Here is a 23,850-nt window from a genome sequence, read left to right as displayed (position 1 = left end):
GCAATTGCAATTCCCTATAAAATAACCGAAGATTACTTGGTACTTTTTTGTTCCTTCGGTGCTCAAGGGCGGATTTTCTATCCTACTTTCTGTCTTCCTATTCCTCGCTAAATATAATATTCAATATTGAAGAACGACTTTTTTATTTGCTTATCTTTTTGCGATAATACTTATCCATTTATGATTGAAATAATAAATGTAGGAATGTTATTATAATTGGCTCATTTTCAATCATAAACGTGAATGTACATCGACTATAAATATCATTTATTATTGCATTAGTAGTTCCTAGAATTGTAGAGAATATATTCAGCGATTGTCAATTACAGCTAATATTAGTCCGTCTGGTCATTCAATATGTCATCAGTGACAATCTGAATATTCCCAGATATTCCTATTAAACTGTTACATTATTTTCTCAGTAAATATATAGACGTTGAAAATACATTTGGATCAGGGTTAAAATTCGCGAAAATATCAAAGCCCTCTTTGTTACGAAGTGCAAGTTAATGAAAATCAGTAATTGTGTGTGCTGTAGCATATCAAAATTAATATGCAAGAAGGAAAATATTTCATTAGTATTTATATTACATCTATAATATAAGAATAGAGAGAAAAATTAATGTCGCGATAAGTCGGAAATTTTTTTTAAAGGAATTTCGCAAAAGTGCAAAATTGGCGTCACATTATTTTCGCCCTCGCAGTCGAACGAGGCCGGACTCCGCTATTGAAACTCCAATTTTTTTCTCTTCACGTCCCCACTGTAGAACATCCTTTTTTATCGCGCAGCTATAAATTTAAGAGGGGCTTAGCGCCGTGGTTTAATTAAACTAGTTTAGCCGTCATTCTCTTCCCTAAGCCTTCTCCTACGTGCCGCGCCTGAATCGATCGGACACCTTCGTCCTACAATTTTCTTTATCGTTAATCCGGCAGGGTGTTAAATTAATTTCAGGTAGCGCATATTACATACAAAGGACCAAGTATTATAGTGAGAGACGCGCGCATAGCGAAATGAACACGATGGCAAAAGTTTTCTAATAATCGATCCGCGAAAGTTTGCCATCTACTCTTCTGGTTACTCTAAATATGCCAAGCAATCAATAACGCAGAAAAAAAAATGTGATCATATTTTTAGTACGGATACGTCAGGCATTAGGTTATTATAGCATCGCTCATCGTCCGAGGATAGCTAGGCAACTTTAATACTAGTTTCCTGCTTCGTGAGAGATCTTTGACATTTATGAGTTCATTGCGTTGCTTATCGCTTGAGTAATTTATGAAGACCGAAATATTGCTGTCTATATTAATGATGGTTTTAACGTAATTTTGATGTATCTTTAGAAACTTTTTTTTATTAGAAAAGGGAAGAGACAGAAAGAAAGATTATTCACAAATCGGGGATAATATTAACTAGATATTGGATACTGGATATTAACTAAACAGAAAAAATTATTCAAAGTTCAAGTAATATTGAAGGTTGTTAGAAATTTGAATAATTGTTTAAAATTGCTCTTTCTCTATAAAATCTATTTCTCCTTGTTCTACCGTTATCTTTGAAATTGCGTACGCGAGTGTCGTTTGATGAACACAATTACGATTACGTAATAGCGCGAGAGATTTTAATCACAGAACAGTATTCCTATCGCTAATGATATGCATCGACCTCGCGCGGCCGCATACCCAGTCGGATTAAAATTCCCTACAATTATGATTTACATTGAAGGTCCGACTGTGATATGATAAAATAACATGCCGTATGTTATTTTTAATTTTTAAATACTCGTACATAACTCGTACATAACTCGTCGGCGCCGCGGCACGCCGCACGATACACACACGGTAGCGCGCCACAAGGACAGTTTCGACACGTGCGAAGTGCCCGTTTAATTATGGGACATTGGAGAACTGCCGCTAATGATATTCAGAAGCACCTTTCCATTTATATCCCCCTTTATCGACTACGCCATACTCGGGTTTCGGTGGAGTCCGCGTTCTCGAGGATGAAGCCGGAACACGGTCGAGCGAAACTTCCTTGGATGAGGTCGACGATAATAATCCGCTGTTTAAAGTTTATAACAGCCTCGTGACGAGAGACCGTAGAGATTTGATTTAATTCGTCGCATCACGATCTTCGACCCGCGAAACACTACGCGGCGCGGCTTCAGAATATCTTGACACTTTCATTGTAACGAAGTATCTAGGCGTCGCGGTTCAGAAAACTTGAAGTACTATACATAATATTTTAGACAAAGGAATTTTCAGCTCTCTATAAATATATGAATTTTATATGATTTAATAAAGTAAACGCTCGTGTGTCAAAATAAACTTATATGATTTGTAATTAATAATATATCGTGCGCAGTGGCAAGGTACAGGGTCAACTAACAGTTTTTACCAAATTCTACCGTCGGTTATTGACACGCCGGTTAACCGGCGTATTTGTCGCGAGCACCTCGTGACTCGGTCGTACCGAAAGGGTTAAGCCCAGTTGTAAATCAGGCATAACTAGTGACGTAACGGGGCGCATTACTCACTTGGCTTATCTAGATCGGATAGTTCCACAGACGGCGAGTACGCCGTGGCGGCTACCAAGACCAGCATCGTCGTCGTCGTCGTCGTCACGACACTCCACCACCGCCACCTCCACCACATTTTGTCCCCCTTTCACGCGCACTGCACACACCCTCGACCCCCTAACGGCCCCCTGCACGCCCCCCCTTCAGTCGTTACGTTGTCTCGCGGCCGTTGCGAGCCGGCACTAATTGCAACCCCCGACGCTGCTGCCGTTCTCGTCGTTGATGTCGTTGTCGTTGCTGTTGCTTCTGCCGCCGCTGCTGCATTGCGCCGCCATCCACATCATCCACCGTTCTTTGCCGTCGTTGTTGCTGCCGTAGCCGTCGCCGTCAACCGACATGCCACGCAGCCGTCCCCTATCTATCTTGTCTCTCACCTACCCGTCGTTCATTTAATGAGACGCCAGCTATTTGTCTTTCGAGCCTCTCAAGAACGAAACACACCGGACTTTTAATGACGATGTATGCTATCGCCATACGGTTTTTCCCATCTTACTCGACGATCTTTCGTTTTTTCCCGAGATTTCTTCGCGTAAGATTCTTTTCAGGTTGGACGATTTAAGCACGCGATCGATCTCCTCGGCAGATTTTCCGATCGACGTAGACGCGATTCTTCAAACGCGGATATCGCGAGTAGTTGAAACTTTATCCGCTCCGGGCCATTTACGCCGTTTGTTATCGGTCCCCTTTTTTCTATTCCATGACCGATGCGTTCTGTCAGGTAAATTTTTCGCTGCTGCGAGATTCCATGGGGCGTATTGGGCGAGCGGATGATCACAGGATTTGCCGGATAAACGGATCCGGTAACGGAGCGAAGCCTCCGCTGACAGATTCCGAATAGCGATTGTAGTTTTATCGTCGTAGAGTGCAGAGCAGCCTCCTCTTGAAAGCGGTTCACTTCGGATTCGGAGCGCCTCTGTCTCTCTACGCCCGTCGCAAGTCCCGCTAATGCATTCGATCGTGCGGTAAACCTTCACGGAATGAAACAAGATATCCGCCGGGCCTTTTGCAAACTGAACTTGCAAAGTGGATCTGACGTGTCCCGATATTCCGATAGTTGAAACTTCAACACGATAGATGTCCAATGGCAACAGTCGTCTACGAACTTGACAAATTTTCAAAACACCTTAGACAGTTTATTTCTTCTGACGAAGGATATGTACATGCGATATCGGAAATAAGAAGATTCAATGCGGCAAATTTTAAGACACTCTTAAAAATCATTCGTCTTAAAATCGGATTATTCCAATTTCTTCTAAACTTTGCACGAGTGATGAAATCAAATTAAGCTGCCCTCCAACTATTGAAATTATGTGAGTGTCGGAAGTTTTGGAACGGAACACTTGTCCGTCATGGAACAAGTATCATCGCTCTTCATCATCGATTGCACTTTCTGTCGCTATATTTCCCTCTTATCTTTCAGCATTATGGTCTTGTCGATCAACAGTCAAAAATCAACGCATCAATGAACAGCATGTATATAAAAGTTGCCGACAAAATTATACACGATACATCGACGCTGCGTGTCGATTAAAGTGCCGCAAATAGGCCTAATTGTAACGCACGTTTCTGGTTAATCGAACACGGCTACATAAGTATCCGGATTGCAGTATTTGCTTGGAGCACAGTGCGCGGCTGATCGAGGGCGTCGATCTTTTCGCACTTATCCCTCGACCTTGCGGCGGCCGAGCGTGCAGCGAGCGAGCATGTGCGTTACGCGCGCACTCGCGAGACGATCGTATATGCGCCCGGAGTATAATTGAGATAAATTCTCAAAATTAACGTAAAAAGAAAGAAGACATTAAACGAAGAATCCACTCGCGTTAACTTGAGCGATATCGCGCCTAAACACCGGAAAAACGCGATCGTGCCGCCGTATATTCCGCGAATCGTAACTTCCGGATCATCGATCGACACTCGCGAAGCGGGTCGCAAAGGCGGTCGACCTGGTGACCCGTGGACGATGACACCGCGCGCTTTTGCTCCGATTTTTATTCATGGATCACTCGTCTGCGTCGCGTACCACGTCGTCAGGCGCACGTTAACGAACCTCCCCTACGATGAAGCCACATCGAGTCCTGACCCGTGGCGGCTCGGTACTGAAACCATTGAATATCGCGAGGAACCCTCGCAACCCGCGTCGGCTTTCTCCGCTCGTGCTCGGTCGTCTTCGGGCACGCTCGCGCCGTTCGTCCCGCTCTGGACCCCGGCTTTATCCTCCGCCTCTCGCTCGCTCACGCGTTTTGCTCCGAACTCCCACATTCGGCGCGCATCTCCTGTCTCCGTCGCGGAGACCGCGATGATTTACAGGCGCAGCTAATGAGTCGCCATAATCGCCGCGCGGTCCAGGCGCGGATGTGCGTGAACGTAAGATTTTCGGCGGTATACGTGAGAGAACGCGACGCTCGAAAGTCGGTGGTGGAACGGAATGTCAGGGTCATTACCTACGTTTTTATGAAATTAATGAACGCTTCACGACAGGAAAAGAAATTCTTGCGAAGGAATCGAACTGGCTTTCAGAACGTAGATTTTACCGAGAAAACGAAATACGATGCTTCTTAATTAAATGTATCACGAATGGACCTCATTGAAACTGATTACGTCTCGCTATTCGTATATTTTTAAGACTTCAGACTTTTCCCCGCCGGATCTATAGACTTTGCGGAGATCTATAGAACTCGCGTGTACTTGTTGAAAGAGGATATTGCAAATAACAATAAATATGTCCTCCAAGAAATGAGAGCATGTACTTACATCATAGAGTGTGTTCATGAAAACTGATAGTTCGTGCGTATCTAGCACATGCACACGAGATAACGGCCCTCGAAGCTTCATGACTCTCTCTACGAGAACTCGCTCCAATCACGATAAATTCCGGCTTTCGTGTTTCCATCGCTATCGGCAATCGCCTGCAAATCACTTCCTAATCCTCATCGAGTAGTAGTATCTACGAAGGTACCCTTCCTAAATCCGCTTTGAATGTTCAAGAATGTTCCTATATACATACGTGTCCTATATCGTTATTTTTTTCATCTACAACGTCGATTTAAAAGTTCACGAAGTTGATTCTTCGTTTATCTCAAACTTTAATAATGTGTATTAAGATATTTGACTAAAATTTACGTGATATTATATACGAAACGATTTACATTTTCGCAACTAGAAAGAAGCTAATATTTTCTCTTTAAAATCCAAATTTCTTTGCACTCACAATATCCCGTCGTATTCACTTTGTAATTATATGTATAAGAATAATATTGAAATAGATGACACAATAGTGAGGCGCTTCTCACCAAACTTCCACTAATTCATTATTTTATTAATTATTAATTGATGAATCAAAATGTTAATGACCGCATTAAATGATATTTAGGTGCATTGTTATGTTAATAGTTATTTTCATATTTTAATAAATATTGTACATTAATTCGTGATTATATATATATATATATACATTAGATTTTATTACGCGATCCCATGCGAGAACACAGAAAATCGATATCCAATAATAAACAATATTTAATAACATTTGCGTTCTAATTACATCGATATCCGAAGCCAACCATATAATTGATGGATGTCGCTATTTGCCTAACGTTTCACAATCTTGATAAAGTTATCGCATTCTAATTGATGCAACGTTGATCTAAAATATTTGTGCAAATAAATGTTTCGTTTCCGTGAGCAATAAAATATAAACCGACTTTACATTTCTACCTCAGCGTATTTGGACAATCACGAAAGCGCAAACATTATTTAGAGGACCATAGCTATAGTCCGATCGATTTCACAAAGTGTGGTGACACGCAATCGATTCTCGGGTCATTGATCCGAGAGCAGTGAATTAATATTCCACTGAAAATAACTCTCGATATACAGAGCAAAATGCACATTCACCTTTCAGTTAAAAATAATTTTAGACAGAAAAGTTTTCTTCCTCATAGATAGGGTTTTTCCTACAGTTGTATATCCATTGACTTTTCGAAATAGCAGCCAAACACGTTTCGCTTATTCCGCGTCGAAAGAGCATCGTTGATATATAACGTTAATATTTTTATTAACAATACGCACACGTGTTACTTAGCCGTAAAACCGTCCGCTTGCACACCGAGTTAAAAGTAATCGTTCAAAGAGGCGCAATCGGCGGTCCTCATCTACCACATGCACACAAGCTCGGCACAAGCTGCGTGCTTCGTTTCATCCCGAATCGCCGATATTTTACATTGGGCACAGAGCTTGCTTTCATGGATGCCCAGCGAATTGGAACTCGACACCGCGTCATGCATCATGGTACATCGTCGGACACCCAGGCTGTTAATTCAAAGCGCAAGCTGGATACGATGTTATAGGCTTCCCTGTGTACTCTTCGACTTGTCGAATAAACCATGAAGCCTGTCAGTCACATTGCCTCCTCGTCTTCCTGACCACCAATGCTCTCGCGTCTCTCAATGGAATCTGAAAATCGGGTTTTACCCGTCGTTCGACAGGTGCCACAAAGCCAATCGATTATACCCCGCGCGGGTCTCAGAGCGAGCTTCAATTCGGATATCTTAATTGCACGCGCTCCCGTTGCTTTGATAACTATTTTAATTCCCGTCTTTATACACGATCGAGTTTTAATGACGACTGTGGTAGCGATCGATTCACAACGGCGCATATCAAAGAAAGTGCCTCGTCCTCTTCAGTGTACATTTTCCAATTATTCGCGCCAAAAACAAACACGTGCCAACAAAACTTGGCATTTTCCTCGATCGTTACGCTCGTTAAACCGGCTCGTTAAACCGGCTAAAGAATATGTTAAAAAATATACGCGTGGTAAAATATTCACTCAAAAATACGGTAAACTACACGCACTCCGACACGAGCGCGATATAGCTCTGCGCGCGCTCTTCTCTTCTTACCATACCATTTAACAAATAATCTCGACATTCGTGGCATCGCGCGCTTCCCACTGTCTATTGTGCTCGCAAATCACTTGCCCGCTAAGACATCTGTGTGAATAATGGTCCCGCGTCTCTTATTACTGCGATTTTCGCAGAGTCACAATAATGCTCTCTCTTCCCAGTGTTGTGAAAGAACCCAGATTCCTAAAATCTTTCTGGTAGAGTGTAGAGACGAGGAGCATTGGGACGCGAAAACGCGGCGCTCCTGTTCGATCATAAGCGCGTCATTAATCACCGGACTAATGGCTCTCACTATTTCCACTATTGTCGCCATTATCGGCAAAATCGATCGGGGAAATGGAAAACCGCCCGTTCGTTTGTTTCGCCCGAAAGAAACGAGCGGGTTGGCTAAGTAGAGGGTGAGAAACACTCGATGGTCCCGTAACAGTTAACGGTGGTGCGAGATGGCCGGGATGTAACGCGAATGGCGTAGGGAACGGGAAAGAGCCGTTCCGGAATTTATGCCGGTGTTTACGTGAAGTGGACGGCGTTCCACGGTGTGAAACGTAGCGGGTAAAGAATAGTTATTACGATCTATCGAACCGCCGTCTTTCGTCGAAAGAGACGGAAAATTCTGTCTCGTCTTTTTAAACCTCTACCCCGCGTGTATCTTGCGTCGGGTCGCGATTTTTCTCCCTTCATTCCGGAACGATCGATGGGGAAAAAATAGACGAGAGAAACGGTGAATCGGCGGTGGATTTCCGGAATTATGGGCAGACCAAGTTTTTCTTAACTTTCCGGGGACCAGGTATGTCGAGGCGCGAGAACGTTCCTGAATATCCATTACTCCGTGCAATTTCCAGAACCCCCCGGCCGCAATCAGAGGAGGAAAATGACTGCCCTAATGTAATTTTACGAGATTCCCGTCTTTTGCGTCCGGAAGTTTCCTGATTTAGCGTCGAATGTTCTCGGACGCTGTATCCCTTTGGTTTTTAGTTATGAACTATTTTAAAATGAATTATCAGTATGAACCGCGGCGCTAGCGGAACAGACGTTATTGAACTGGGCCGTGGTAAAAGTTATGAATTACTTCTGGAGAAGTAGCGAACTCTCGGAGCAAACTTTCGTGAAGCCGAAATCAAGTTTAACATCAACCTACGCCACGTTTCACACTTACGTTTCCCTGAGATATCACTTTCGACTATCCGCCATATGTTCGTATGAGAATTTCTGTTTTTGCCTGAAAAAAAAACCTCGTACATCAAGATTCATTGCTGCTTTATCATTTATATTGCCGTAACTCTCAGAAAACTGCCGTTACAACTTTACCAACTATTGCATAATTAAACGTAACGTTAAAACCACGGTCGACCGTGCGATGTAATTCACGAAGCGATATCAAGATGAAATTCCACGGCGTCGTTTTTATTGGTTTTCGTATGCACGGTTTGTTATCGCGCGATTCATCTGAAATATTTCAACGTCCTTTCTTTTTTGCGTTTGTTTGAGTAACCTGCGGCGAGGGGTATGCCAGAAAGGTGTGAAAGGCGAGAGATGCCGCGATCGCCTCATGAAAAACGTGTTCGGGCAACGATAATGGAGGACAAGGCGTGCTACGAATATCACGTTCTTTCGCACGTAGCGATCTTCGTTACACCTGCGCCGCCCCATGAGAACCCGTGGACAAACCACGTATTATGCAGATAACGCGTTGTTCGATGAACGAAAATCACGCGGTCTCACCTTCGGCTTCCCCCCCGCTCTCCCCCGCCTACCTACTGCTCCCGCCTGTTTAATGAGAAAGAAAGGCGGAACTGTCAAGTGCATACTTCATATGCATTGGGCGTATTAGCTGCGCGACGGGTTACCTGTTTTTCTCGGAAATGCAAATTCGCGAAAACTATTGTTCGCTCTTGATAAATATATCGACATGAGGTATACCGCGCCCCGTATAATGTCGCAGTCAAGCTAAACTCCGAGAGCAAATTTTATTTTTACATTTAACCGTAGACTCCTATCGGTATTATTTTTACTCGGCCAGCTTTTAATTTTCAAAATATGTTTGATACTAAACATGCAAAACGTGAAAAAAATCACTATACACTAGTGGAAAAATAAACGGCGGCGGATTGATATAATAGAGGATGAAAGAGAAGCGGGAAATAGCAAGAGTCGGAAACAAAGTACGAAAAGGGTGGAATAAAGGCAGCCTTTCGCCAAGGATTCCGCAGCTACCGACTTCACTGGTTGCTTCAAGACCCTTCTACTCCCAAGGCTTTCTCCTTAACGAGGAACGACTTGTCCTCGTTACCACACTAGGAAAACAGGGATCAAGAGAAGCGTAAGCGGGAAAGATGTTTCTCTCTGAACCGAAGGATTTGCAGAGCCCGTGAAAAAATTAGTTTTGTATGAGACGGGTTTTACGAAAAGCAAAACCGTTGACGGTTACCATTGACAATACATGTTTGCCATATGCAAATATTTTGTAAAAGTTTTGTACGCATGTATAATTGAAAGACCATACATATGATGGAGAAAGTTGAACTGTAGAAACAGCTTAATAAAATTATTTTTGTAAATTATGCTACTCAACTTATTGCAGCTTTAATTAGAACTAATATAAGGTTTAGAAGTAATTCCCCGACGATAATAAAGTAATTTGTTCGGAAAGAAACATTCTTCTTATAAAAACATTCTCTTTATAAAAAGTGTTGAGATATAAATCGAAAAGGAAATTTCTTTTGTATTTATCTAAAGTAAGTAATTAAGATAAATAATATTGCGCTTTTTACATCAAGAAAACGACTGCGATAAGAAACAGGAAAATAAAAAATAAAAGTGGTGATTACCCACCCAATGGAGACAGGAGAACATCTATTATTGGTTCTTCCGTAACAGTGTGTGTAACGATCATGGTCGATCAATACTTACGCACAGTTATGTTTTGTGGACAAGTAGTATTACGCCACAATAATGATAAAATAGAGTAAAAATTAAATAAAAGACGTATCCCTCTTGGACGTTGTCGCTGGAAAAATGGCAAATTGAAGCAATATTATTTATATCGCTTTATTATAATACTCTTCTAATATATTCGTATGTAAAATATGTTTACGCATAATTTAATATTCAAATATTAAGGAAAGAATGAGAGGACTAAATAAAGAAATTGTTCGAAACAGTAAATATGTCCTCATGCCACTTTTTACACAAAGTTATATTGCAAACATATTTTGCCCCGATTTCTCTTATTATTTTATTTCAATTGTATAAATGTGTCATGCACACATGGTCTCATATCGTTAACTTGAAATAATAAATAGAAATATTTAAGAATAACATGTGAACAATAACCAAAATATTTGTAAATGTAAACATAAATAAGTTTTTCACAATATCAAGTAAAATTACTGGAATAAAAGATAAGTGCTCAACAACTTTAGCTTCATCATAATACGGGACGCGATATTGCGACACATAAGTTATATATCTGCTGTGGAGCTTAACACAAAGATAGAAATAAGATTTCAAAAATAACCAAGAAAAGAATTCGCGCGAATCAAGAAAAAGCAACTGTCATCAGGCATTATGAAAAAATTATATCTTTTACTTTTTTAATTTAATATACATAAAATAGAGACGTTTCTTTCTATGAGACAATTTTTATGAAACGTGATTCAGAAAATGGCGTTGATCAATTATGTAATTAAAGTGTAATTTTATTTAATTAATTATGAGATTGCGTATTATTAATATTAAATTATAATAAAATATCGATTATAATCCGTGACGGGGAGCTATATTAACCGCAGATCAGCTTTTATCAGTCCACTAACTTAATTAGCAATCTTATTATAGATTGAAAGAGCAATAAATAGCACGCGGTGTGAGATTAGTTGTCATAATTTAATATTCTGCCACATGCTGTCGATACTGAGATTCTACGGTTGTTTAACAAAAATAATTTGTGTAAGTTTTCAAGAGAAAAATGTTGTTTATATAACTACACACTGATATAGATTCCTGCGACATTCGGAACAATATTGCAGGAATAAATTCATAAATGTTGGAACGTGTGTGGATATAGATACAACTTTTTCGATTAATTTTGCACGTTGTTTTTCGCTGACAATGATATACATATATACGCCAGAATTGCAACGCAGAAATGTCACCGTCAATCAGACACTATATCCGTACATTTAACACAATGCCTAACGTAATCTTTCTTTGCTCAGGCGGTAAACATGACCGATGTCTGGCTTAATTCCGGAGCGAGATACGGGTCGATAAACGCTCAGCGCCCACATTACCCATTACGTCAAAGTACATGTCTGATGTACGCCGATGAAAAGGTCCATTTCATCTTCGCTTCCGAATTTCGCTAACCCTAAATTTCGGCGCATCGTTCCATTCTTCATATGACCTGAGGCTCGTGCTGCACATCAGCGCGCGTGTCGTACGCAGTTTCCGTGCGCGGTCGTGCATCGGTCGCGTTATACATCGTGATTCCGCTTGCAACATCATTACGCCGTGCATCAGATAAAAGCGTAATTAAAGGGTTCGCGCTTATACGCGGCGCGGGCGCCATGTTACGCCGACGGGCATTGGAAGGCTGCAACGAAACGGGCTTCGCGAATGGTGCGAAAAAGAGATAGACAGATAGATAGACAGAGAGAGAGAGAGCAGAAAGGGAGAGGAAAGGGGAGGGAGAGAGAAAGAGAGAGAGAGAGAGAGAGAGAGAGAACCGATAAATTGTAAAACGTGACGCAGATTACGCGCAATAGCGATGTAGCCTGTAATAATAAATTGTCATCGATGGGCTGATGTTAAACAACTGTGCGACGCACGGCGTAGCTCATGGATTTGGTTGGAAATTTTGCCGGTGCGGCAAAGAACAGGATTACGTAACAAAAAATTGGCGCGAACACACGGAACAACAAAACACGATGCAACCGCTGATGGCATATTGAATAAATCCTTCATAACGAAATTCTGTATCGTATAAACGATATTTGTCAATATCTTAATTATTCAATCCGAAATACGAATAAAGTAGCTCGGGTGATCATATTCCGGAGATAATAAAGTTCTTCTATCTCTTAATTTTTTAAAATTGAATAATAATCTTCGATGTTAAACGTGCAATTAGTGTTGAATTACTAACAGGCAATCTCAAAAAATTTTTATCAGGATCGATTTAATCGAATTTTATTTAATTGATGTGTTATCGTATTTCTTTGATTATTAATTGTTCGTGATGTACAACAGTTTGTATATGTATACTTTCGTACTTATGTTTGTATACTTTTTTAAGATAACATTTTTATCATAGATTTTTTATACTGAAAAAAAATTAGATTATTTTTATCTAGTTAACCTAAGTGATCTTTATTTTGCGATGAACATCATTTAGGATACTCGAATTAGCTTAAATGATGTATTAAGTAGTGTAGGAGCTGTAGAGAAAGCAATTAATCTTAGGGAAGTAATTTAATTAAGGCGAGGATGACACGCGGTTAATTTTACCCTTTGTGTGTAATTGCCTAAGTTGGCAAGATTATCCTGCAAGCACGAAAATTGCTTGCATCTCATAACTTGCGATTAATACAACAATAATCCTGTGCGAGGATTACACCTTGATAATATATAACGCATAATGCAAGAATAAAATCTTTTCAACGTCGCGAAAAAAAATTTATTGTGTAATTATGTAAAAACACGTAATGAAAATTTCTCATAATTTAGTTACTTTAAATTTTGCAGAAAATATTACACAAAAATTGTTTAAAAATATATTATCTCGTAATTATATAATTTAGTTTTAACAAGGATAATATAAATATTTAATATATATTAAAATAAAATTCCAATGGTAGAAATCATAGTCCTGCTTGATGCATTGAAATTTAAGATAAAGCGAAACTATCACAAATATCAAAAAGAAAGAGATATATCAAAACCAATCGACACGAATAATTAATAATCTACTGTCATCACTTATCTGCAATCGATCTTTTTTACTTTTCCCAATTAGTAAGGGATGTAGACATAGCCCTCACTGTTCCTGTCTCGCCAGAGACGCCCACGATAAAAGTCGTCAGTATTTTCCGTCAGATAATGACGGCAACCACCACGATGTAATGGATACGATACCGAATGCTCACGTATTCGAACGCGTACATATATTCATACACGCATCCGCCAACGCGTGCAAACAACCAATGCGGTACGATACGTCAAAGCACCGGGCGAGTTATAAATTCGAATTGCGCTGCATGACAAAACGGGTCCGGCTCTATTTGCAGATTGAATTGCCGATATTAACGAAAAATTCATTAAACACATACGATTTATAGATTATATATGTATGCGCATTAATAGCGGGGCCGTGGGCGCCTCGCAATTTGGCTTTCGAAATTTTGGATGAGAGATAAAGGCTTCGGGACCCCTCTGCCCATTTCGATTGTTTAATCTTTATTGCCGTGGTACGTTTGATCATAAATATTGTTATTTAATGCGAGACCGATGGCGCCATATTGATCAATATAAAGGATTTATCGGTCGCTATAAAATAGATCTTACGCTATCGTTATCCACTAAAATGAATATTGACGCGGCCGAAATTTATAATCGCGTAATATCCGGCTTTAACCGTGCCTCTGCTTTAATTTGCGTTGCACCGAATCAATTTTGTTATATTACTGTTTGGATGTTAGATGATAAACACGATGAACGCATGCAACACGATATATATAAGCATTAAGGAATCGAACCAGAGATGTTCTTGATAATCTTTTTATCGGGCAGCTCTTTCGAAACATCTCCTTTCTCTTCGATACTCCGTTCCCTTCGATACGCACGCACACACACACATCTACAAAATATCAATATAGTATAATACAAAGAGCATCATCTGAGAGTCAGGAAATTGCTGATACATTTTAATGACTTCATCAGCGACCGTAGAATTTTGAAAGAGTAGCGATCAATACCGAGAATGAGTTTCTACTAGATCCCAAGGTTCTCTCAAATCGTCTCTCTGGTGCTGAGCGAGATACTAGAAGATGGTTGAGGACCTGAGACTCAGCCGAGCATAATGGGATAAGATCTCCGACGGATAAGGTGTTTCTCTTCGCCGTACGTACGTCTAACGCTCTCCTGCAGGAGATTCCAGCCAACTGAGTCACGTTCCTTAATTGTTTTAGCGCAATCAGTTACAGTTCGTCGGCTGGTAATTACACGGGACTCTCCCGTCCGGGAGCCTGGATTTCGCAGAACGATGTAACCGCCCTTTTTTACCAGGAAAACAGTTTTCCACGGCTTCCCGAGAAGCAACGGTGGTCGACACTTACGGCAGACCGGCACAATGCGACGGCGAACATTGTCACGTGACGGGTAAACATCCATTACCTCGACGGAACGAAACGCCTCGGTTCCGGCCGATTCCCAACCATTTGGCCATTTCAAAAGACAGGCAAATCGATCCGGCGCCGACCTTCGGCCGCCCGGGGAACAAGGAAAAAGGTGGACCCCTAGTCGGCCCCCATGACTGGTCGCTTCCTCGATAGATATCTGGCGGAGATATTACGATCTCTCGATTGGATTCGATCGACCATTTCACGAGCCTTCTCTTCGGCCTGGATTAGGGGAGAGAGGATGATTTAAGGTTAATTTCAAACGGATTATCCTTCCTTCGTTTCTACAACGCGCGATTCTTCATGGTCTTATTGGTGCAGTCAAGACGCGACGCGACTCAAATTCACCCATGGGCGCTATATACGGAATGGAACAAAACGACGCGTGGCATGTCGATTGACAACTAATTGAAAGATATAATGAGTGAAAGAATAACATTTTCAAAAGATGTGAGACTCTTTGGCGTACGATCGTTTCTGTTAGGTAATATTGGACTCTACAATATTTCCAGAAACCAAGTTACAACATAACAAATAATATTCGCTGCTTTATTTCGCGTATAATAAATATTTCTTATTAATTAATTATTTATTAAATAAAGAGGATTCTAATAGAGTTTTAGGGATGTTCCAGATAGAGTACTAAATACTAATTCCAGATACTCGTACTAAAAACATGGCATTGAGACGACCTATTTAATCTTAATATCAATAAGACATGTTACACGATGTTATATATCGATATCGATATCGTTCATTTACCTCATCAATTGAGAAGCGTGTTTGGTAACTACCGGCTGCGGAAACATGTAAATTCGCGAGCGCGTGATTGTGCAACGCGGGGATCTGTTATTACACACCCGGGAAATTTCATTTAGCGTGACGTTTGTCACGTGATTATGCCACGTAATTAGCGAAATAACACCTGGACATTTAATAACTCATCGGCTTGACTGAAACGAGCGGTGTGATGCGTTTACAATAGGCGCCTATATATCGGCGTTGAAAATGTAACAATTTTCGGCTATGCAAACGCGTACGATCAGCTCGCACTCGTTTACTCAAAATATCGGTTACTGTATGTAACACAATAGTTAAACTGCATCGAGCATGAATTAACGCTTTACGAAAACCCATTGACTTGTCCCGCGATCGATGTCGACATTGGTGCTGCTGCTTTTCCGCAATCTTATTAATTAGTTCGTTAATCGTTACACGTCAGTATGATCTTTATTAACTTTTGAAAATTAAAAAACGGCAAAATAAAAAAAATATAAATACGTACAACACAAATATTTTCATTATGCTTTGTCATATTAGATAAAGAAATCGAATTAAGGAATTATTAAAGGGCATGTGTTATTCTATCAATATCCCTCAAAATTTTTCCAATGATACAATTTTGCTGCAACGTTAGGCGATTAATTTATCCATATGTAACACGCTGAAAGTAAGCAGTCTGAAAGCTTATTATCGACGGAAAAGGTCAATTTTTCCGTCGCGTTTTATTATGCCGAGCATCGCATTATCGATGTGTATTGTTACCATAATTTTCTCGTAACAATGATATCGGACGCATCGATATCGGCGGGCTGAGAGAACTACTTCCTCGAAAATTAGCAGCGGAAGCGAGCGCGAACCCGGGGCCAACTTTATATCGAGTAACTCGGCCGAAAGTTAAACCGTGCTGCCGCGTAATCGCTTTGGCGAAACGCTCCGCGCCGCCGTAGGGCGAGCGCGCCGCACGAATATCCAGACGTCATTTAATCGGACATTCCTCTCAAGGTTTCAGGGTCTCGCTGCGTCTCGTCGTGTATCTCTTCCGCTTCGAGGCATCGCGTCACGATAACCCACCGCACCGGTGCCGAGGCAACTACGGCAAGTTTCATTCCGGGATTACGGGCCGGGTCCCGCGGTCGTAGACGACGTTACCTATCTACCCAGCGGACGCTCGATTCGCAGACGGGAGACCTCGTATTACAAGACGGGACGAGCATCGTAATGAGAGATGCGAATTATAGGAGACGGAAGCTGCTCGGAGTCCTATCGGCAGTTCGATACAACTGAAAGGAAGGAACACCGTTAACCGAGATACAGCCAGAAAATTATTATTTTTTTGCCTTGAATAAACTCGCCCGGGTTTTATGCTGTAATTAAAAATTTCCGTCAATGAAGTGAGATATGACGCGTAAGAATTTTTCCTGTCGCATCGGTGTGCGTTCATGTCAAGTTTTTCTTTGGCCTAATGTGGATGTTATACATCAAAAAGGGACGTTCTCTTTGTCGCGGATGTAAGTGCGAAATTTTGCGTCTAAGTTTCGCGTACAAGTTTCGCGTTACACGCCACTTTACCACGGAGGTATGAATTTCGTGGAAGCGAAAGTAACATTTCACGTCAACTGACATGCGATTACATGTCATACGATTATCTCGTACATATACACAGGTTAGAGAGTCATAAAATATTACTTTAGATCAAGGGAATGTAGCCCAAGGGACATAGGAAAAGTTGCTGTCAACTATGTTTGAATCGTATCTTTTTTCAGACAAGTTTGCTGTCACGCTTGAAACATAAAATCAACTTCATTCCCAGAGAGTTACGCCCTATTCAACAATATATACAATTATTTTCGCTTTTCAGATGAATCTGTTTTCCAATACGCTATGTTTTTGAAAACAGATCTAGCACAATACGATATACTGTTATAACGCGGTAGTCTGATTAGCGTTCGAGAAAAAGCCGATCACGGGAGGTATACCTACATCCAGAAACAAGCGTGAAGCATGAAATGGAGTAATCCTAGGATACACGCAGTGATGTAACTAACTATCTTCTATCAAGGGATAGAAAAATAAACGCAAAACAGCTTTCTCGCCGTATTTTACTCTTAAAAATAAAAATAATTTTTATTGTTGCCTTATATATTAGTCTCGTGTATACTCTTTAATAAGAACAGCAATAAAAATTATTCATATAAAATTAAAATTAAGGGTTAAAATTAAAAGGAAGAATTGCGCATACATATATACCCTAAAAATAAAGAATCGTATCTCCAGTTTTTATCGAAATAGAGTTAATACATTTTTAGTATACCAAGAGCTTAAATTGTATGATAAAAGGTCATATGTCTATTACTATTAGTTCGTAAGATACAATGTTAAAAAAAGTATTGAAAATTTGCATAGTGCCTTAATTCTGATCAAGTACAGCGTGTTATTGGCAGCAGTTGTACCATTAAACATATCAGTTTAATTACATTATTAAACACTCGATAAATCAAGTTGCTATTTTTCCTTTAAATCTAAAAAAATACACACCATTTTCCTATTCAAAATTTTAAACCTTGTTTTTATAATAATGGAAATACAATTCTTTACCTCTAAGGTACCCATACCTAGATAAATTGAATATGTTCTCTAAAGTGACATCATTACTCTCCTAAATAGTGAAAAAGTTAATAGTGTTGCATGTCAAAGAAATAGAGATTTAGTAGCCTCCGATTTATCCTAATCTTTTAAAATAAAAAATTAATAATAATTACCTTCTAAAAGAACCTACATTGTTTTGTTTAAAGCGTTATGATTGTTTCGATAATAGCCATTAATGTCCATCTCTACCAATGTAGATTAACTTTAATCTCGGTTTAACTTACCTACTGCTAATCTTTTTCTAGTTTTAAGAATTAGAAAAAGATAAAAAGTAAATGTAACTTAACAATAAGATTAAAGTTAATTTACATTGGTAGAAATGGTCATAAGCCCATTTATCTGTGTTGCGCAAATCGATGCTGCAAATTCGTGCCGCTTCAGGTCGTCTTGCAGTCAATTTGCAAAAGGTTGAAATCAACCTGCCAGTCGATAACCTATAATTGAATACGTAGGCGCTGCAAAAAGTGTAATCAAAGCGCGACGGTGCCGCTTGCGCTCTCGCAAGACGAAACAGGTTTCTTCGAATGCTGTCACGGAGAAATGACGGAGCAGGGAAGATCGTTATGATCGTCTTTGCGATGGTCCGCATTCTTTCGATGGTTCTCATTAAACTGATATCATTGGAAAATCGAAGTAAACATCTCTCAGACATTCAACGTTAAAAAAATAGACGCTTTTTATGCACATTGGAAAATAGCGGTATGAAATAATAAGCGAATCAAGAATTACATCGAATTGCACAAGTCATATAATTTTTTATCCATTACAAATTAGAACGTAGTTTAAATAATAATATAAATTAAATATTCTCACTGTATATATGCGTAAAGTTTTTCGCCTCGACGGTTAAAATTAACCACAAGAAATAAAGTTTCAAACCACTGCCGCGGATAGTCTGAGTAGTTTCATTACATCTTACTTACTGAATCATGTTGAATCGACACCGGATGAGTGATCATTATATCGCCAATATCTTTCCTTGGTCATTTCATTGTACTATGAAACTTCAACAATAGATCACTCGAGCGGATCAGATAACAAAAGAACAAAATGACAAGGTAATTAATTCTAATCGATTAAGTATCTGGTTCTTTCGGATAATTGACATCGGGTATAATCAATATAGTTGATTTATTTCTCTCTTATTTTTCTGTATTGTGTAAAGTGGAAAAGCGATATATTTATCGAAATCCGATATCAAGAGAACAGCAAATATTTGTCTAATGGTCTAAAGATATTTGTGGTGTGTAATTGTAAATATTAAAAATGCTACGTATTTATATTTTATTATAGGTCACTACTAGACTTGTCTAGGATTTGGGTTGTCAAGTTTATGAAAGAATCATTATTTTAATGTAATTTTTTCATCCTGCTGTTGAGAATCTTTGTATGTAAAATAATTTTATAATTAATTAATAGAAAAGCATTCACGAATAAAACGTAATATTGTAACTAATCTGGCAAACGTATTTATGGATGACCCAACGATCGACAGTGCCGTTTCTGTGAGTATTACAAATGCAATAAAGTTTGACTAGATGCCACTTCGTCGAAAGTTCATTTGTATTTTCCATGGAAGAGCCGGAATTAACGAATTCCAGGAATAACTGACGCGCGGCAACACAACGGCAACACAACGGCAACACAAGCGCATAATACGAAACATACTATGCAACACGCAATGCACTTTGCAAACGTAGAATTTCTCCGAAGCCCCGACGAAGTCGGTATAACATCTTTCACGTGAAAGTCGACACGTGATTTATTCGGCCATTCTACAACTCCGATTTCATCGCACGGTGCTTCTTTCGTTGTACATATCATCTGTATAATTTATTTTATATTGTCAAATAATAAACCTGTATATATAGCATATTAAAAGACTATATTCTGCATTTGAATCCAATTTTACACTCCGTTTCGAGCAATAAAACAGAGTTAACTGTGTTCCAAAAAAAAGTGAAAAGTCAGAGTTGCAGTATTTATACTTGTCTGTCAAAAAAAGAAAACGAGCGTCGCGTCGCGTATTCTTACATGAAACTGGACTTTAGTTCAATTTCGTTGCATTTCCCTTCCAATCAGCTTATGTATTCTCGCTTGATATAATCGAATAAAATACCTCAATACTGCATTTCTGAAAAATGCTATTCACGTAACTTCTACAATGTGAACGCATCGAAATTTCGTGGATTGGTCTCAAAATGGATGTAGTCTGAAGCGCATACATAAAACTCTTTATATTGTGATTTAAACGTGATTATAGTATTTCACGTTATAGAGTATTTCATGTTATAAAGAGTGCTTTAAAAATATAAAATACGATTTATCAAATGCGATGCATGTTATGACCAATTCTGCCATTATAACAATCTGTACGGAATATAATACAGTAACTGAACACTATTTTGAAGCCGTGATGCTATTTTCTTACAATTTGCAGCGAGTAGCTATTGTCAAACAAAATTACTAAGGCAAAAGCGAAGGTGTCGTTACAATGTAAGAGTTGAGATTGATTTCATTGGAATTATACATAATCCACAGCAATTAAAAGAAAAACTTCAGTAGATCAAATTTCATTAACGACGTTAACTTTTTAATTTATTATAATACCATACTTTAAGCATACTCCTCTCAAGTATCTTTATCTTACCGTACTTTACATTTTATAGCATCTCGTCACGTATATACGAAATAGCTTTAAAGCTTTAAGAGAACCCTTCGATAATTAGCGCCGGAGGAAGAAAGGATTATCAAGATCGAAGACTATTGCTATATAATTCATGGCGACAAGAAACATCACTGCAACACCCATATTTAAATTTAAATGCACTTTACCTATTTCCGAAAAGCGCACTGCTATCCGGACATCTCATCAGGATTGATCGGTGATACAAATTTGACGCTATGTCTTGTCGACTTGTCTCAACTTTCATTAACAATTACACCGACGCTGTTATTTGAGATTCGAATAAGGCGGTGTGAGATCGGTAAGATCGATAAAACTCCTCGAGATTGTTCTGATACAAAGGTGTATAGAGGCGACAATCAATAAAGATTCGTTTACAACCGATTCGTGTTAGGGACTGTACAAAATTCATGTTTAAATCCGTCCTTCACAAATTTATCTAGTGAAATGATAGTGTGGGTGGATATTTTTAAATGGTGGGTCTTCCGAAAGTGTTAGACTTATATTTGGCCATATTCATCGGCATTTCTAATGTCTCTTCTAATGAATCGATTTCGACGTATCGAAAATGAATTCAGTTTATAATTAACAAATTTTGGTCGAGATAAACAATAATTTTTGTTACTGCTTCAAATAAGCTTTCAATTAATTCTCAAGATTGCATAATTTAGGTATCTCCACTAATTGTAAGAAAAACTAGGTAATATACAATTGTTGAAATTCTTTTGTAAAACGTTTAACTATTGTAAAACTTGTGTCAACAATAAACTCTAATATGATTTATTTAAAATTTTAACAAAGCAATTGTATGTGTAAATATTACAATTATAATTATAACATAAATATAAATGTTATATTTAGATATCACAAAGAAAAACAACAAATTTATCAAAGACAGCACAATAGAAAGATATCTTATATACATTCCTTGAGACTTTTTTTTTTATAGATACTTATAAAACGTATTTGTAATTATAGAGACTTCCACGTCGTTATGTAACTTTTCTTTCCTTTTCATTATAAAGAGACGATAAAATGGCAAAGGAGCACGCATATTTGTTCGTTAAAAATATTTTCTAGTTTCTTGCCTTTTCTATTCAATCTTTGAAAATATACTTATGCTTTCACGACGATGTGCTCATTATTTTTAATAATTCAAGCATAATACGTCTCCCTTTTTTTCTCTCTCAACGACGATAAAAAAAACTCATCATTACGACACCGCAAATACGATATCGGTTGATCTAAAAGTGAGAACAACCTTTTGACAACAACCCCGTCGTTTCTTTTTCTCGTCTCGATGAATAGTTTCTTCAAAAGAATTACTGAGTTTACTCTACGTAAACCCTGCTCCATCGAAACATGCTTGCGGGAGAAGGAATATTATATTTATTTCAATTTAATTCCTACCAAGATAACATTATGCATTATAATGAAGACTATCTCTTCAAACAAAATTACTACTTTACAATTATATCTCACAACATATATATTTTACAAATGATATTTTTACTATAAAAACTTCTGTAATAATTTTGATGGATAAGGAAATAGAATTCTTCTTAGTACTACCTATACTAAAAAAGAATGCATATCTGAGCACTATCTGAAAAGTTAAAAGAGATGCGATGCGAGAAAATTTGTGCTCCAGAATTTTAGCTTTCTAGAATTTGCTTTACTAAAACATTGATATTAATTATAGCATCTTTTTTTTATTAAAAAATATCTCATAAAGTGTACACACGAAAAGTGTATTAAATTTTTAACTTCTGAAATCTTTTAAAAGAACGCTGATCTAATATTTTTGCATGCCACATCTGTCTACAGCACGTTACTCTTCTCGTCTTTAATCAACGTCTTAAAGTAAAACGCGGTCAAGAAACACGCGTCTGGAATCAGTATCTCTTTCCGACAACGCACGATCAAAGAACGCGGCTCCTAAGACATATTTACGACTTGACTCGCGAGCTATTATAATATACAGAACAACCCGAGTAAGAAGAGATTACGAAAAAGAGATGAAGCGTTAACCTGAGAGGGCGCGTTAACATGGCAGATTTGCCTTATCAAGCGAAATAACTCCCACTCGATTTATCGCTCTGCCCATTTATTACGTCTTGCGTGAAGAACGCGGCAGAGCTCGCCGAAGTAAATTCACCATAAGGAAGGCATTTGCTACAGCGGGGGGACAATGTACTGGAAGCGGAAGAAGTACGTGCTCGAAACGAAGGTCCTTAGAGGACGGGGCTGAGGCTGTTCGTTCCGCACGATGCCTCCTCTTATTTTGTCTTTTAACTTATTCCGCGCTTACTCCCGATATCCACCCTACCTTATTTTTCCTAATGCCCTGTTTAAAATTCCGTCGAACTTCTTTCTCACGTTCCACGTTCCAGCTATACGATATTCACGTTTCTCTAGGTAAGTCCTTTTCATTCAAACGTTTCTATCTAGCAAATGTTTATAAGACCGCATTTGTGCGCGACATTGATTCTTTGAAGCGTCAGGATGAAGCGCTGATAAATTATTCTACCCTAATGATATTTGAACATTACTCCTTATCTCTTTTAATTGTGGACAAAGTGTTGGGTATCTTGAGTTAGTATTTCGATTATATACAGACATAGAAAAACGCAACCATGGTTCGCCGCATCTGCGACAAACGGAAATTCAAGCGGACGTTTAATTCCAGCGAGCAAAAAGACGATGAATAGAGATGGTATAGTAGGAATGAAGTGTATGTGTATGTGTGTGAAAACCTGCAATGTGTTTTCCGCTTAACCACGTATGCTATCTCGAAGATACTTCCACCAAAAGATCCAGCTTGGAAGCATCCCTATTTAGCGATTTCCACTAAATTTATT

General features: G+C 39.0%; 1 protein-coding gene across 3 annotated transcripts in view; it reads right to left on the bottom strand.

Annotated features, from left to right (window-relative positions):
• Nucleotides 1-23,850, bottom strand: part of LOC112467864 (hemicentin-2-like) — a 137,912-nt gene that overhangs the window by 93,341 nt on the left and 20,721 nt on the right. Inside the window, exon 1 of one of the 3 annotated variants that reach the window (XM_025036745.1) lies at nt 2,535-4,655. The exons of the other annotated variants lie outside the window; for them this stretch is intronic. Coding sequence (XP_024892513.1) covers nt 2,535-2,652 — 118 coding nt within the window. The 5' untranslated portion in view covers nt 2,653-4,655. Of the gene's footprint in view, nt 1-2,534; nt 4,656-23,850 lie in introns of those variants that run through there. 3 annotated transcript variants of the gene reach the window in all.

This window comes from Temnothorax curvispinosus, unplaced genomic scaffold (genome assembly GCF_003070985.1).
Source record: "Temnothorax curvispinosus isolate PA1 unplaced genomic scaffold, ASM307098v1 QBEX01017838.1, whole genome shotgun sequence".
Taxonomy (NCBI): Eukaryota; Metazoa; Arthropoda; class Insecta; order Hymenoptera; family Formicidae; genus Temnothorax; species Temnothorax curvispinosus.
This window is presented reverse-complemented; position numbering and strand designations above follow the sequence as displayed.